We start from the raw sequence: 17,673 nt of genomic DNA, 5'->3' as shown, positions 1-17,673 counted from the left end.
CCCAGGCGGAGGCGCCTCTAATCCCCGCCCAGACCTGGCAGTTCCCACACTGGAGCTTCTGGAACCACAGCTTTTGCATCACTAAGATATTCCAAGATCTTTCTCTTCATCCCAGTCCTCATTTTTTTTTCTTTTCTTTTTTTTTTTTCTTAAAGAAAACTGCTTTACGCATTAATTATGAAAGTGATCGCGCTATTCAGGATTAAGACTTGGAGGGGATTTGAAAAAGAAAAGCGACAATCGAAAAGAAGAGGAGCGACCGGCGCTTTGGAGGTTGCCTAATTGTTTGAAAGCGAGACATCTGGGAAGATTTCGCGCTGGGTGTTTGGGTGAGAGCGGGACCTGGGCGGTGCGGGGTCAGCGGGGTGCGGGGCGCAGGTGCCCAGCCCGGGAGGAGGCGGCGCGCGCGGGGCGGCGTGGAGGCGGGAGGAGCGGCCGGGACCGAGGGGGTCTGTGGAAAGAGGCAGCTGCGCGCAGCCGGGCGGTGCGTACAGGATGCGGGATGCCAGGCGGAGCGGACGCGGAACGTACCGGTGAGGAGCGCGGGGCGGTCGCCGGGTGGGGCGCGGCGCGGGACCCGCGGGTGCGGGGCGCCGGCCGATCCGGGGTGGGGCGCCGCGCGGGGCGCGGGCCGGCGCGGGAAAGCAGCGCGGCGCGGCGGGGCGGGGCGGTTACTGGCCGCGCGCGGGGAGAAGGGTCGCGCTCCGTGTCTCCTCCCGCCAGCTCCGGCTCGTCTTCTCCAAGCAGAACAACTTGGCGGACAGCGGGGCTCGCTCGTCATGGATGTTCCAGGTAACCCGACCTGCCCTCCGCGATCCGCGCGTTCACTGCATCCGTGAGTCCGTTTCCACGAGGACGGTCGCGGGTCTGCGGCTGGGCGGGGAGAGCTGGAGAGCTGCTGGAAACCGTCCTGTTCAGGGGCTGAGGAGGGAGGCTGCCCGTGGAGAAACAACTTGTCTCTTCTTAGAAAGATTGTTTGGACAGCCAGAGGAGTTATTCGGAGGCTGTGGGCGGCGAGCGAGAGGTTTCTTCGCTTTTTTTTTTTTTTTTTTTTGGTTTCTCGACTGGATATTGAAATGATCTGCTTAGTTTAGTGGGGGAAGATGGGACCGGATGGAAAGTGCGAACAGGCGCGTAAGTTGGCAGAAAGCTGCAGGGGATGCCTCCTGGCCAGGAGAGAAAGAGCCCCTGGAGTGTGGAAACGAAAGCTGCAGAGAAGCCGAGCTTGGGGTTCCCACCGCCGGAAACCTCGGGTCCTGCGCCAGAGACGGGGATGCGAGGTGCTTCTCCGGAGCGGCTCGCCGCCGGCAGCCGGGACGTGGGAAGCGGCTACTAGGTTTTAGGATGTCCCTGTCTTTGGGGGTTTTGTTTTTGCTGTTTCTCCCATCTTAATCTTATTATTCACCCTAAGGAGCTTCCTGGGGACTTGTTCTTTGGGTGGAAAACGGCTAAGATCTTGCGTAAATGGATTGCTTTAAAAAAAACCCACAAAACTCTAGGTTGGAGAAATAGGATGGAAAGGAAAGCAGAGACGAGAAAAAGGTTTCTTGGTGTGACTTAAAAAAAATGCTGCCGAAATTAGAGCGGTTAAGGCTCAGTGGATTTTTCCGCCGCCTGCGTCTTGGGTCCCCCTCTGCCTTGGGCTGAATGGGCTGGGGGTGGCGCGGACCGCGTCCCTGAGGGTCCCTGACCGTGTCATTATTGATTAGGCCCTGCGGCTTCGCGAGCCCCTTCCCCGTCCGCACCCCCGGCACGCGCCCCTCCCCGGGAGCCTCCAGGGATGCCCGGGCCGGGGCGCCAGGCGTTTCTCGGGACCTGTTGTGCCAGTCGGGGAGGGGGTAGCAGTGCGAGGGACCCAGAGGGTGGCCTCCAGGGAGGGGCCCCGAGCGCCGCGGGGACTGGTCCCCGCACCTCCTTCCCACGCAGCTTCACCCCCCGTCTCGTGGTTTGGCTTCTCTGTCCTGACAGGTCCGCTGGCTCTCTCCTTCTAAGGACCACTCTGGCCTTGACCATCAGAGCCGGGGACCGAGGCCAGAGGAGGCTCCCCCCGGCCCGGCGCATTCGCGCGCGCCCTTCTGCTCTCCGCGCGCCCCCAGCCCGGATGTCAGCGCCCGACCCGGGCCCCCGGGGGCCGCCGCTGACCATGCCCGGGCGCCGGGGGGCGCTGCGCGAGCCTGCCGGCTGCGGCTCGGGCCTGGGGGCGGCGCTGGCCCTGCTGCTGCTGCTGCTGCCCGCCGGCTGCCCGGTGCGGGCGCAGAACGACACGGAGCCCATCGTGCTGGAGGGCAAGTGCCTGGTGGTGTGCGACTCCAGCCCGTCGGCGGACGGCGCCGTCACCTCCTCGCTGGGCATCTCGGTGCGCTCCGGCAGCGCCAAGGTGGCCTTCTCCGCCACGCGGAGCACAAACCACGAGCCGTCCGAGATGAGCAACCGCACCATGACCATCTACTTCGACCAGGTCAGAGCGCGGGCCTGCCCTCGCCTCCCGCCGAGCGCGCCGCTGGGTGGCCGGCTTCCCAGACGCGGAGCTCCAGGCTCTCCCCTCCCCTCTGCCCTGCCTTTCTCCCTTCTTCCTCGAGCTCTCCTTTTCACACTGTCGCTGCTCAATAACTCATCAGCTCGGTTGGCACTCGGATGACCGAGAGTCCTGTGGAGCCGGGCGTCCCGCTGAGCTAAGAGAGCCGATAGACATTTCCAAAGAGAAACCAGTTTTCGCTGGAGTTGGGGCCGCCCTTATGGGGGGTGGGCTCCTGTCCCCCTCGCTGGCCACTTAGAGACTGAGTGCATTTAAACTCTCCTCGCTAACCCCGGGGGGTTCTCCGAAGGTCTTAGCCCAGGCTCAGAGAAGAAGTACCTATTATTTATCTCGGAATGGATCCCAGAGAGGATGCTTAACTTCAAGAGAAATAAGTGGGGAAGAGTGTGGAGAAATAGCAGCCATGGTTGTTCAGAAACAGAAGGAAACAGAGTGTGGTTATATAAATGCAATATGTGGTAAATGCACTATATACAAGTAACATATAAATACAGCACGTCAATATCAAATATGGTGGGGTTATATAAAGAAAAACTGAAGAGCAATGAAGTTGCCTTAGCCACCCAACTCCCAGTCCCTTCAAAACAAAAGGGCCCCTGGTGTGATCAGCACTTGGCAACCCCTTCTCTGGGTCACTGCTGCCCAGGATTTAGAGGTCCTCATCTTTCCCTCTCTCCCTACCTTGGTTTCTGTTGTTTTTCAGAAACAAACAGGAAACAGAGTGGGTTCCAAACTTAGCCTAATCATCCCATTCATTTGGCCACAAGCCTCCCACCTGGAGCTCTGGCCTTACTGAGCACACTTGATTGAGTTCCTTTCTCTCTGTTAACTGGCTTTCGGACCTGGATGACCACCCAACTGCACAGACCAATGCCTTAGTTTAGGCCAATGTCTTCATTTGCTTTAATCCTTGTTAAGGATTATCTATTTGAAATTTGGAGAGGTGTGTACAGGATGGGATGGGGGTGTCACTCTTTAATCTGTTTTTTTTTTTTTAATGAAACATGCATGTATTTATTTTAATTATGTCCAACTAAAGCAGGCAATGAATTAGTTTCCACCGTGGTTTTATAATACATCGTCCTTTCATTTGGATGTTAAGAAAACTTGGTGATGTACATGGGATAAGCAGTAGTAGGTTTTTCATTTTATAGATGAGCCAACTATGACAGGGCAGATGAAATGATGTCATGCACCAGTTAGGGAGGAACTGAAACCGGCTTTTCTGGGGCTGGTGGGTGTTCGTTCCTCTACAGCAGGGCCCTGAATTTACCAGTTCCCTGAATTAGATGTGGAGGTGAGAGAGTTGAGGTCATTGAGTTGGGAGCGGCACCAAGGGCTTGGAGGAGGAGGCTTGGCTCTTTGAGGCTTGTAAGGCAGTCGGGACACAGCCTCAGCGAGAGGACTTGCATCTTGAAGCTCCCCGTCTTTAACAGCAGCGCCCGAGTGTCTCTGGGCCCTGCAGTCAAGGAGGGGCTCAAGTGTGCTCAGAGCTCCTTGAAGAAGTTGATGTGGCTCCTTCCACAGCCCCCCCAGCCTTCCCAGTGGCATGGCTCTGGGAGCCACGTGTGATCCATCGGTAATGAGTGTGTAGGAAATAAGAGCCAAGGGTATGGTGCAAATTTGTTCTCTGAACAGACAGGGTCTCTAATCTAGGGTTCTGCTGTTGTTGTGGGCTGTGTGTTTTATAAACAGAACAGGAGGCGGGGCCATTTTATGATTTTAATTGGGTTGTGCATTTGTGGGTGAGGAGGGGTCCAGACAGGGAAGAACCTTCAACATCTCACAAGGAAATCTGTTCATAAAGGGGTATCCTCCGATCAAGTCACTCTCATCCATCTTTTATTGGAGAAATAGCATCTGGAGGGTCATGTGATTTCATATCTCATGGCTCATTTTGTCATTGTTCTTGCACTTTGTGGATTTGAGCTGAGGGTGTCAGGCTGCCTTTCTTTCCCCTCTCTGGGTGGTTCCTGATGCTTCTGAGCGTTATGTCACAGCCCAGCGTAGGGACCAGACACCTCATGTGGAGGAAAGTGAGGGGAGAGGGGCACAGCCAGTGTTTGTGGGCTGTGGTCCTTCACCCAGCAGCATTTATTGAGCACCTACTGTGTGCTGCTAGGGGCAGTGCCTGGGGCTGGGAGACAAAACCACACCATCCCTTCCTTCCCAAAGCACACAGAGCTCATCCCAAGCTTTATCTGATGGAATTTAACTCTGGTAATGGGCCTTTGGGAGAAGGAAATGGCAACCCACTCCAGTATTCTTGCCTGGAGAATCCCATGGACGGAGGAGCCTGGTAGGCTACAGTCCACGCGGTCGCAAAGAGTAGGACACGACTGAGCGACTTCACTGATGGACCTTTTCCTTCACCACCCTTTCTCCTCCCACTCAGGACAGAGCTCTGTTTTTGTCCAGGCTTCTCATTCAGGTCCCCAGAATCCCACCAACCTCCGAACAGCCTCAGTTTACAGCTCATCTACCTACCAGACTGTCTTTTCTGTTATCTTTCTGCCCCACCCCCCAACAGCCACCATGTACATCCATTTTTTTTCAACACACAGATATACTATACTCTCCAGAGAGAGAGCCTTCTGAAGTACCATCCATTAGAATCCTTTGGAAATCAATTCCTGCTGCAGGATGTTTAGCCGGGGGCTGCCTGCTTCCTGGGGGATGGGGGGTACTGGGTCGCTGAGCACGTGCTGCCGCAAGTCCTGCAGGTCTTAAAGGGACCACTGGGGGTGGTCTGGTGAGTCTGATGGAAACACACACTGAGGCGGGGCTTGCTATGTGTGTGCCCTATTCCCTCTTCTTTTCCAGGTCTTAGTAAACATTGGCAACCATTTTGATCTCGCCTCCAGTATATTTGTAGCCCCGAGAAAAGGGATTTATAGCTTCAGCTTCCACGTGGTCAAAGTGTACAACAGACAGACCATCCAGGTGGGTCACTTGGACAGCTGGACCCTCCTGGCTTTGGACAAATAGTCAGGCCCTCTGTGAGGTGGGGAGGGCCAGGGAAGGGGCTGGCGGGGTCCTGGGAACCAGCTCAGTCCTCTGGGTCAGCTCCCCCGACACGTGGCTCCGTGACCGGGTAGGGGGTGGGTGAGACGAGAAAAGCGGATGGGCCGGGGGTCCGTTGCGGTCGGCTGAGCTCTGCCCTCTGCCTCGCAGGTCAGTCTAATGCAGAACGGCTACCCGGTGATCTCAGCGTTCGCAGGAGACCAAGATGTCACCAGAGAAGCTGCCAGCAACGGCGTCCTGCTGCTGATGGAGAGAGAGGATAAAGTCCACCTCAAACTGGAGAGGGGCAACCTTATGGGGGGCTGGAAGTACTCCACGTTCTCCGGCTTCTTGGTTTTCCCGCTATAAATGCAGAGCCTCCCCTGGACGGTGGGGACACGGCTGTCTGGACCCAGGAACCCACCCTTCCCAACCCCCCCAACTTGCTGGAACAGGACAACTTGTCTCCATCCTCCTCCCTCGGACTGTGGTGACAGAAGAGCGGCTTCCTTCGGAACCTCCAGCATTTTCTCTGAATATTGACCAATCCTCGGCGACCCGGCCCCTAATGAATTTTAGACAACACGGTCTTAAGGAGAAATGAAATGATCGATCGGAGCAATTTGTACCTGTGATTGTAAAGTCAATACGGGATTTCATTGTCGGGACCATTGACTTTTCCTCTGTTGTTTGTACGTGGTAGTGTTGACCCCGTGGGAGGGGCGCCGCGGACCCCGGGATGGATCGCAGGCTGCCGGCTGGGCTCAAAGCAAGAGCCCCGCCGCTCGCCGCCCACCCGACAGCCCTTGAAACGTGTTCTCTGCGTGTCTGTTCAGCCTTAAGAAAAAGAATGGCTTCACTTTCATGCTGTATTTCCCCCACCCCGGGTGGATGGGAGTCCTCGGGAGGGGGAAGGGGACATTGTATCAAGAAGTGCTTTATCCGGAGAAGCAAATTTTGCACGATTGGACTGCAGCTTTTGTTTTGTATTATTTGTCTATGTGTGTGTAGGTTCCACCCCCCCCACCCCAAGCTTTACTTTTCTTCACACACAGCTCCTCCTCCTCGCCCCTGCTTTTCTCTTCTGTGCCGGGGTGGGGAGAGAAAAATGTGTGTTGGATTTCTGGAGGAGACCAAACAACACAAAACAAAAAACAACTGTGTATTTTGGATGAGACCAAACCAAGCGAAAGGTAGAGCAAAGAGAAAATGACAGACGGACATTTCTGCTTATTCTTTAAAAGAGACTCTCTCAGAGGCACTTTTGGAAGTAACAACCTGGGTTTTTTTTTTTTTTTTTTCAATTTACATTTTGAAATACTTTTTTTAAGAGACGAATGTTGCTGGGTGGCCTGAATCATGTCAGAGGAGAACGGAAGCTGTGATGACCAAGTTCCCAATCACGTGGTCTCTTTGCTGAGCGCAACTGGGTCTTCCTGGCAGAGTGCTTTTGTCCTTTGGATCCACCTCTGGGTGAGCACACCAATCAGGTGCCTCAGAGTCAACGGGACCAACCAGGTCTTCCCCCTCAGGATCCTCTTCTGATCTGCCCAGGCAGAGGGTGTGGATGCTCCCCGGGAGCACCTGGCGGGGAAGCCGCATGAAAATCGCAGTGGTTGAAGGATATTGGCAGAGGCTCCCTAGAAGCAGTTTCCCAAATCCTCTTTGTTTGGCACCTGGTACAACAATATTATTTAAACACAGCTGAGAGTTGACGGGTGCAAGATTCCTCCGCCAAGGAAATGGCACTGATCCCAAAGCAATCAAAGAAGAGACCTCAAACCGGATGTTAATTTGTCCTTTGTGTAACAATGTAACCAAAATATTGATGATAAAAGTCATAATTTAAGATTCAGAATAAATGGGTTTGATGTCTGGCTTGCTCTCTCCCTCCAGCTCACCTGCCAACTCTCAAAATGTGTGTAAGGAAAGGCAAGGCTCAGGGGCGTGGGGAAATCAAACCCATACTGTTGACTCTTCAGAAAACACACAGAAGAACACACACAAACATATGTGTATCTTGCTGGGGTCCAGATGGATAGTGCATCCTTAAATATCTATTTTTCACCCAGAAACGTTTAGGGGGAGGCATTAAGTGACAAGGGCTTCCCTGGTGGCTCAGATGGTAAAGAATCCGCCTGCAATGTGAGAGACCAGGGATTGATCCCTGGCTTGGGAAGATCCCCTGGAGAAGGGAATTGCAACCCACTCCAGTAGTATGGCCTGGAGAATTTCATGGATGGAGGAACCTGGCAGGTGACAGTCCATGGGGTTATAAAGAGTTGGACACAACTGAGTTACTAACACTTTCAGTATCTAACAGTATTACATGAAAAAGACAGCATTAAAAAGATGTTATGGATATCAGTCTGCTTCTATCACATTAATCTTCAGTGTAGTACAAGGTCCAATCCAATATTTCATTCAGACAGCACAGATATACCAGAAAGTCATTTGAAGATTGCATCAGTTGTTTGTAAGATGTGGATGAGGGTGGGATTCATTTTCAAATAAGAAATGTAATGGGGACTTTATACATGAAAAAATACAGTTGGGCTAGCCTTAGCTGAAGAAAGAGTGTGTAACAGGATGCAGAATTTGATTTGAATAAAAATGCTGCTACATTGTGTAAGGGGAAAAAGCAACAAAAAACATCAACCAAAAAGCATTTGGGGTATTTTGGCTCTTTGAATAGAAGACATAATTCTGACCAGAGCATTGTTTATTAATGCTGGTAACATACACAACAGGATGGTAACGAAGATTTTCCTCCGTTTTCTTGCCCTCAGTTATTTAGTCCTCTTTCCCTCATTTCCTAACCTTCTGTTCAGTTTAAAACAAAGAGCAGACAGTCCTCAGTAGGAGACAGTGTAGCACATCAGAGACTGAAATATATGCAAGTAGCTGTTATTTTTATTGCTCACTAATTTGTAATAGACATTTCTTCATAGTTATAAATTTATTACAGGTTGTCATTTGGGTATACTGCCTAATAAATAAGTTATTAAATTGATCTATCTAAAAATAAGTATATTTCAGGAGTTGTTTTTATATTAGGAAGGAAAGCTTTGGTGTTGTGTTTTTTTGGTTTTTTTTTTTTTGAGATGGATGCCAAAAGGTGCATTAGGAAGAAGCCAGGACACTGGAGTTTCTGAAGTTGTTGGTCATCCGCTGCTCCTGCCAAGTTTCTGTTTGGCTGAGGAATGTTGAGGGACATGAAGTTCCCGTGTATAGTCTACAAAAACATGTAGGTCAGATCAAAATTTGAAATGTATCTTCAATTGGAAAAAAGGGATGTCTATAATATTTGCAGCCTGATTTGAGCCGCCCCATCCCTGAGCTTGTTTTCCGATCTGTAGAGTTAAGTCATCACCCCTGCACCCTCTCCCCTTCCCCCAAGGTTATGTGAGGATCAGACAGAAATGTCAGAACCATAGGGGACCACGATAGAAAGAGGTATTAAGTCAGAGGGAGGGTGTTTCTTGTAAGTCAGATTTTCCAACATGCAATTTATGAAAAAGATATATAAAACAAACACCCAACAGGAGGACACTTGAATGTGAAAGTTTTCCATATTCTCAAGAGCCTTTTAAAATTACAGCACTATATAGAAGTCTAATTTGATTTTTAAAAAGGGTGACAATAGAAACATATTAAAATCTATACATTTTCATGTTAATTTCAGTTCTTAGTTACATTATTTTTCTTTTGTGGCTCAAGCCAACCTTTCTGTTCAAATACCTAGTCAATATTTTATACAAATATACAATTAACATTTTAACACAAGTAAAAAATAAAGTTCCAATATTACAGCATTATAATAATAAGTTGCTCTAGTTGATAAATGATAAATGTTAATGCTACTAAACTATAAATGATTTTTAAGACAATACTATTTTTTAACTTAAAATATATTCTAGTTTGAAATAGAATCCTGAAGATTCAACTTTAGGTCCTGAGAAACTGTTTAATATCTGTACTTCCTTAGTCTTAGTTGCATTCTTATATTTTTGTAATATGTATTCATATATAATGAAATTATTTCCATTTTTAAAGGTTGTACTTACCGTAAGTGCCCAGAGTAAAAGTGATACAAACATTGACTATTGGCATGAAAGCTCATGGGATCCTGTAGATATTACATAGATTTACTTGTTTGGAGTAAAGTATTTTAAGCTAAATCTAGTTATTTCATGCATCAGAAGAGTTAGAAAACATATACAAAGCAAACCAAATCTTTGACTGAATCCTTAATTTTGTTTGTAATTTTTCCTTGAAAATTACCTTATCAAGGAAATTGTTATCAATTCATACATGTAGTAACTATTATATGTATATGGTTTGCCTGTAAATACATGAACATATACAGCTGATATTTAGTATAGTGATATAAACTACATACATTGGCTACATTTTACTGGAATCTAGATATATGTGAGTGAAAATTTGATGAATCACTTTATACAAGCCAAACAAAAACATGGGTTGTTCCAGCATGCCTCGTGTACAAAAAGAGCTAAGAATGTTCTGTCAATTTGTGACCCCGTAATTTTGCAGTCTTTTATAAGGAAATAAATATTGCAATAAGATAATATTGCTGTAAATAAATAGTTAATATTATATTTCTACAGGGTAGGAAGCATATAACAATCTACTGCATAGATGCACTGGAATGAAAGGCTCTATTACCTTATATTTTAGGTGGTGTAAATAAATTATGGAACCCCTAGAAGCAAGTTACACTGAATCACTCTAAAGGTTTTCCTGTGCACTCTGTGAAAACACTTGTTAAAAATGTGAAACTAGATTAACCATAGAAGTGTGATGAGTTTTTGCCCTTTTGCCTTGCTTATGTAGGAGTTAACTTGTCATTGGGACTTTATTTCTAAAGCTAGCACTTTGCTACTAAGATGGGATATTACACTAAAATTTAAGATCAGAGCCTATAAATTCTCATGAGATTCTTAAAATTAATTTTCTCGACATTTAAGGAGCAAGCACACCAAATATACTGAAGTGAGTTAAAATACAATTTCCACTTTGGTTTTATGGTTTTTCAATTTTTGAATCTTTTTTTTTTTTTTGATTGATAACACTCTGAAGACATTAACGGATGATGGTCACATGTCACCTGTCGAATCTGTTTATGTACTTGCCTAGATTTTTAAAACACAGTTTTCACAGATTGATTTCACCAAAAGTATGTTTATTGCTTTGGCAAAAGGAGGGTGACAATTCACTCAATTTAGATATTTTAACAGTCTTATCTGTTACACAGCTGTCCCTGATGTGGTTGGTAAGATTCAGCCTTCACCTACCCCCTGAAAAAAAGAAAAGTACAGTCTTCTCACAATTCCTTTAAACCCAATGAATGTGATCTTTTGAAAAAATGGTATGTGTGTGTCTGTATAATAACATTATACCAGAACATGAATTCTAAGTAAATGAGCTTTCCTTCCATTTCCAAACCCAGTAGGGTAACTTGAAATTTGTAAGGGCAGAAGCCACGTGGTTTTACCTCCTACAGATAATAGGGGCTCTGTTTTATCTTCCTAAGTGGATTTTCCTGTGAGTTTCCATCACCAGAATCACTTCAGTGTCTACAGCATCATAAATCATCATCTTCATCAGCTCGCCCACATACACTCTTTGTGTAGGGTAAATGAGCTCCTTGACAACTTAATTTGGAAAAGAAATCGTCATTCCCTCTTCTTAATGCCTACAGCAGGACTCCCCAGGGTCAGAATGCTGCTTTGCACTGGCCTAATCCTAACAGGATGGAAGCTACTTATTAATGAGCCGCTCCAGTCTTGCAACCTGACTAGCACTGCCTTAACATGGAATATTGTTCCTTCACATTCTTCAGGAATGCTGATTTCTAAATTCATTTTAGGTGGAAAAATTCCTTGTTTTTGAACGTTGGAATATTTGATTGCAGGATTCGAGTATTTTGTCTAAGTATTACCTCATTCATTTGAAAATAATTATATCAATCATTTGAGCATCCCAGCTGGCTCAGATGGTAAAGAATCCACCTGTCAATTCAGGAGATCTGGGTTCAATCCCTGGGTGGGGAAGATGCCTTGGAGAAGGGAATGTCTACCCACTCCAGTATTCTTGCCTGGAGAATCCCATGGACAGGGGAGTCTGGCGGGCATTGGTTCATGGGGTCGCAAATAGTGGAACACGACAGAGTGACTAAGCACACGCGTATCAATCTGTTACTATTTCAAGTCCAGTGGGATACAGAGCGTTCTCATATGTCCTACGCTTTGTATTATAAAGAGCTTTTATTGTGATTCTAGTGCATTGTTGTTAGAGAACTGATTCCAGAATAATGTCTACAGTATAACTAAATCAACTGAAAAATTTGGGCAAATTCTCCTTATTACTTAAAGTCCTCATTTGCCATATTTTTACATGGATCTTGAAGATTCCTACCAGTTTTAAAATTAGCATTAGAATTAATATTTATCTCTGAATCACTAACTTTTTCTTTCACAGTTATATAACTGGGACTTCCCTGATGGCGCAGCTGGTAAAGAATCTACCTGCAATGCAGGAGACCTGGGTTCGATCCCTAGGTCAGGAAGATCCCCTGGAGAAGGGAACGGCTACCCGCTCCACTATTCTGGCCTGGAGAATGCCATGGATTGTATAGTCCATGGGGTCACAAAGAGTTGGACACTATAGTCCTATATGATATAGTCATATAACTACTAGATCATAAAAATATCCTTCCAGAGAGAAGTTTATCACTGAACACAAATATAGTCATGACAATGTGATGCTGTCTTTTTTCATGTTGCCAAGCATGACAAGATGTCATAGCATAGTTTTATTCTGGAATTGTAAACTGTCAGTGGAAAAAGCAATTATATCACTTTTTAAAAAATGATTCTTTTGGGAACAGGGTGTAGATATTTCTTTTTCATTCCAAAATATTTTCAGATTGCTGCCTAGGGGCCAGTGTGCTAAGAGATAATGACAGAAAAATAAAGGCACAGTCAGGGTGTGCCAAGAGCTGCTAGCCTTTGTTGGAAATGGTGTTCGCAACTAGCCTGGAGGAGATCCAGTTAAACTGATGGTGAGGGGGCGGGCTAGGGTGGGTGTGGGAGGGACCTTGGAAATGGGAATGCGTATTTACTAAAGTTAATAATGTAATTTACATTTTTCACACATGAAGCAGAGAATGTGAATTTGGCATGGACACTGAATACTAAGCATCAGTTGATCTCCCAGCCACTACCTCCCTCAGTGAACGTAGTTGGATATTTGGCCGACCTATGGCAGTCTAGTGCTCGTGAACTAACCTGGGAGGTATTAAAGAGGCACAGACCAGATGCAAGAAATTTCCATGGTCTTAACACACGAAGATTAAATTCTCATAGCCCTTTGTACAGTTATACTTCTGCTTTTCTCATGTAGAGAATTTATTGGGGAACTGGCATGCTAGGATGACTCAAATCCTCAGAAGACAGAGCCAAGGCAGGATACGAGCAAGGCATGATGTGAAGTCCTTCTTCAGCAGACTGGATGGGGGACCTAGTGCTTTGGCATGTTTACAAGATACTAACATGATGAATAAAAATCTAACAAGAAGAAACAGAAGATAAATGTGAGACCAAACGGCACTGGTGAAGACATAAGACTCTGTACGTTTTATTTCTGCAGACACATAAGTGTGTTCCTGTGTGTGTGTGTGAAGATTGAAATATTTATAGTCCAAACTTCCCTGCTATCAAAATGCCTTTCCATTGTCTCTAGCTATGCCATCCATGAAAACTCACTTCCGTATAAGAGAAAGGTGACGTACTCGGGTACCTCTCTCTGGGTTCATAGAGTCATTTCTACTAACTTCTTACCTCAATCACTTGGTCTATATTTCATACTTTATTTCTTGTATTCAATCTTCCGAATCTATTTCACCAGAAGGTAGAAATTACATCTGGTCTCCCTGACAGACAGAGATTGAGAACTGTTGAGAATAATTAAGCCATCTGGTGCTATAAATCCAACAGAAAGTTATGATCAGTGGATCATGGCCTAATCTGCTTTTCATCCATTGCTTCTAAATTACCTTGGCACACAAGAATGACGAGGAGCTGGATTTTTAAAGAAAATGGCCATATCTTCCCCAGTCATTAGCAGGCAAAGGCATGCAGGCATCAGACTGTGATAATTAGAGAAGACTTATTTTCCCCTAAGGCCTATTGCTTTCAATACTTCATTTTTCCTTTAAAAAAGTCTAAAAATGTACTGCACCTAACAGTGAATGTCACATAGTTTTTACTTAAGATTCTTACCTATACCTAAGCATGTTTATGAGAAGAAATTATTTACTAAAATAAACTTTTTATCTTAATGGAAACTTGAAAGGAACCTAATTGTACTTTGTTATATTATCCTGCAAAATTGCAGAAACATTTGTTTCAGGAAAAACTCCCCAATAGATGGTGCTGCTGCTGTGATCTGAAACACTGAATAATTAGTATGCAAAAAAGCTCCAGAGAGAGGCCTCTGGGAATTCCCTTACATCAAGTTATGGAAAGATAAAAATGTGGCTTTATTTATGCTAAATGCCCATCGACATAATGGTGTAGTCTGAAAACTTCAAAAAGATTCCTTGGTGTTTTGAGGTCAAGAAATTACTTCCAAGGTCCATTGTTCATGTCTCAAATATCTTTGGAACATAACCACAACAAAATTGAGTGATACAAGAGGATGAGCTGATGGACTTCCAAGTTTCTTCCCCCATCATGTTTCAAGGGTCTATTAGTTACATATATAAAATGAAGATTATAATACAAATGGAAAAATGGAGTCCTTTCAGATTTAAGGGAAAAACTGCAGAAACTGTATTGGCAGAATGATGCCGCTACTGCTGTTAGTGATAATCGTCTGCTAACTCTGTGTACGTGTGAGGCACTGTGCTGAGTACTCTATGATTATCTTTCCATTTCATCGTTACGAGAACCCTACAAAGTAGATACTCTTATTACCATTTTAGAGATGATGAGAATATCATTTAAAGCAATTGAATGACATGGTCAAGGTCTCACAGCAAATGAATCGCAGAGGTAAGATTTCAATCTTGAACTTTCTGACTTCATAACCCATTCTCTAAAGTTTGGATTTATTCTGCATTTCAGGACGAGAGCTAAAGTGTGAAAATCAGCTTGTTAAATAATAACTCTATGTACACCATGATTAATCATAAGTGTTTGCATCATAGTTATTTCAGTAAAATGCACTGGTGTTTTTTTAAAGACAATTTAGATTTGCACTCTTCAGACATAAAAAAACTGCTTTATTTTAATCATAAGGAAATATTGCAACAGCTTCTATAAATGGACTGATTCTTATATCAGAAATACCCCAGTTTGGACTCTCGTGATGTTGAGTCATCATTTCCAGGCAGAAAATGATGAAACATTTTTTTTTTCCTTTTTCTTGTCAGAACACTTTGTAAAGATAAACACAGAACACTCAGACATATAAATACAAATGGCTCATTTTCCCAACAAGATTGTATATTTTATAAAGGACACAGGTCACTCTCTCAGGAATTGTAGAGTAAAAAGTGAGAAATCAAACGCAAGAAGAAAATAAGCCATACTCGTATTGAGCTATTGGCCCTAAAGTTGTTTATGGGGTTTAAGCTTAACCTCTGGCCGAAGATATCTCTTAGAACCTGAAGTCAGGGAGTTCCTTAGGAGATTAGATCTCTTGCCTGGAAAGCATAATTAGCAAAGTTAAAACTAATTACACAAACTTAAGGGAGATTTTTAGAAATGGTTTACCATCCATTTGGTTGGGTTGAATGCATTTGCTGTTTTCTAATGGGGGCTTCCCTGGTGGCTTAGCAGTAAAGAATCCACCTGCTAATGCAGGAGACAGGTTTGATCCCTGGATGGGGAAGATCCCCTGGAGGAGGAAATGGCAACCCACTACAGAATTCTTGCCTGGAGAATCCCATGGACAGAGGAACCCGGTGGGCTACAGTCCACGGGGTCACAGAGTCGGACACGACTGAGCAACTAAACCACCACCACCTGGATTATAGGGTTCCCAGCCCTACAAATGAGTAAGGAAGGCCACCTTCTGGCAGGCCCAGGAAACTCAGGCTACCTTGGGGACCTCAAGAAGACAGGAATTCACCTAAATCTATAAATTCCACAAGAGAAGCCAGATGGTGAGGTCTTGAGTAGGTGTTTTAACCAAGAGAGGCTTTGAAAAGTCTCATCTGTGATTGCTTATGCAAAGTATCAGCAAAGCAAACTTAAAAATCCTATGAGGTCAGTTACCTTACTTGCTGCACTTATGTAAAAAATCATGCCAGGGTTAATGATGCCTGGTTTACTTTCTTAACTTTGGTTATCTCTGTCCAAAAAGAGGGATGACGACAGAGAGTGGAGGAAGGACTTGGTGACTCATGGTGAGGGGTTTTATATTTGGATGACAAGCAAAATAATGGTATCTGGGACAGGATTTAGGGAATCAGGAATGCAGTGTGATTTACACCACTGTAAAATTTATTATTTTTAATGAAATCTTCTGCACTTCAGATGTACTTAATCACCAATTTGTAAAAAGAGGCATCTCTAATAGGTGACAAATTCATTTATAGTGAAACTCAGGGGCAGTTAAGGATGGGGCACTTTATTTGCTTTTCTCCATGAAGCATTCCAAATGAACAAATGTCATCTGTCAAGACTGGTTCATTTTAAATTAATGTGTACGGTTAGTGAGTGTTGTTATTTTGCATGTAACAGAACAGTCCTTTAGATCCAAAATATAAAACTGAGTCTGTTGCAATGATGATTTAATATTCCTTCTCAAATCTAGTTTGGTGCTTGATTCACAGATATATGGTGCTAATTGTGATCCCTGATCTTGGAACTAGGAAATGATAAAGTATCATGCCATGTATTTCCAGGAACTCCCCAAGAACATATGGACACATGTGGAGAATATAGTTAATTTTTAACATTGAAATTGTTTTTTATATCTTAACTGTAATCATCATGTTGTAGTTTTCATCTGTGTTTTTCAGATTCTAAAGCTGCATCAGACTCTACCACACAGGTGTTAAAATAAAAACAGTGTTAACTGGGAAGTTTGTGGGTTTTTTTTTTTTTTTTTTTTTGCTTCGTTGGGTTTTATATTGAAATTCTGTCACTCAGAAGGAAATTAATATCACTAATGAAAATGACTAGCATTGAATTAAAGTTAACCATGTATATCAGGTGGCATTCTAAATGTTTAAGCCGTATTTCCCCGTGTTTTAAGCTGGGTCCCATCACTTTCTGGAGGCTATTGCAGAGAAAAAACAGATCACGGAGCTTAGTCAGCTTGTTGCTGGTTCCACTGCTGGTCATCCTGGCCAAGGTTTGAGTCCACACAAACTGGCTTGGGATCCATAAGGTTAGGGTTAGCATTATGGCATCATTCCCTGTTAGGAGCTAGCTTCAGAAAATGTCAATAAGGGCTGAGAGCTTCTATCTCTAATTGCCTCTTGTGGTCAGATGCCTATGTTGCAAAAGTTTTCCTTTTCACTCCATACATCAATTATGTATTACTTTTGGAAGTTAAATATATCTGAAATTAAAATTAATTTATAAATTTAATGATACTTTTTGGCCAAGTATAACATGCCAAATTAAATCCCAGCACTGAAGTGCTTATCTTGATGACTTAATATATTTGCCAACCAGACTCAGATCATTTATTCCAAAAGCAAAGTAATAGTAGCCCTAGAGATGATACATAGGGCAAGGATAAAGGAGAACTTTGGCCACCTGATGCAAAGAGCTGACTCATTGGAAAAGACCCTGATGCTGGGAAAGACTGAGGGCAGGAGGAGTAGTGGGCAGCGGAAGATGAGATGGTTGGATGGCATCACTGATGCAATGGACATGAGTTTGAGCAGACTCCAGGAGATAAGTGAAGGACAGGGAGGTCTGTTCTGCTGCCCTGCCTGGAGTCACAGAGAGTCGAACATGACTTGGAGACCGAACAACAACAACGAAGGGGGAATATGCTGGAAACTAAGTAAACTAGTGTGTGTGACACAGCAGGTGTGACTTTACAGACAGCGGTAAGCAGATTAAACAAGAGCGCCCAGACCAGAT

At 44.8% G+C, this 17,673-nt stretch overlaps 1 protein-coding gene across 6 annotated transcripts; it reads left to right on the top strand.

The window, feature by feature from the left end:
* The first annotated feature begins 290 nt into the window (after positions 1-290).
* On the top strand, positions 291-7,417 carry CBLN2 (cerebellin 2 precursor). 6 transcript variants are annotated; one of them, XM_070452962.1, is made up of 5 exons: positions 291-329; positions 748-792; positions 1,969-2,458; positions 5,360-5,479; positions 5,711-7,417. In XM_070452962.1, the coding sequence occupies exons 3-5, from the start codon at positions 2,102-2,104 to the stop codon at positions 5,906-5,908; spliced, it is 675 nt and encodes a 224-aa protein (XP_070309063.1). In that variant the 5' UTR covers positions 291-329; positions 748-792; positions 1,969-2,101; the 3' UTR covers positions 5,909-7,417. The 6 variants fall into 6 exon arrangements, with proteins under 6 accessions (XP_070309063.1, XP_070309062.1, XP_070309059.1 ...); XM_070452961.1 differs by having other exon boundaries at positions 306-329; positions 724-792; XM_070452958.1 differs by lacking the exon at positions 291-329 and adding an exon at positions 388-533.
* The last annotated feature ends 10,256 nt before the right edge of the window (positions 7,418-17,673 follow it).

This window comes from Odocoileus virginianus, chromosome 22 (genome assembly GCF_023699985.2).
Source record: "Odocoileus virginianus isolate 20LAN1187 ecotype Illinois chromosome 22, Ovbor_1.2, whole genome shotgun sequence".
In the NCBI taxonomy this organism is placed as follows: Eukaryota; Metazoa; Chordata; class Mammalia; order Artiodactyla; family Cervidae; genus Odocoileus; species Odocoileus virginianus.
This window is presented reverse-complemented; position numbering and strand designations above follow the sequence as displayed.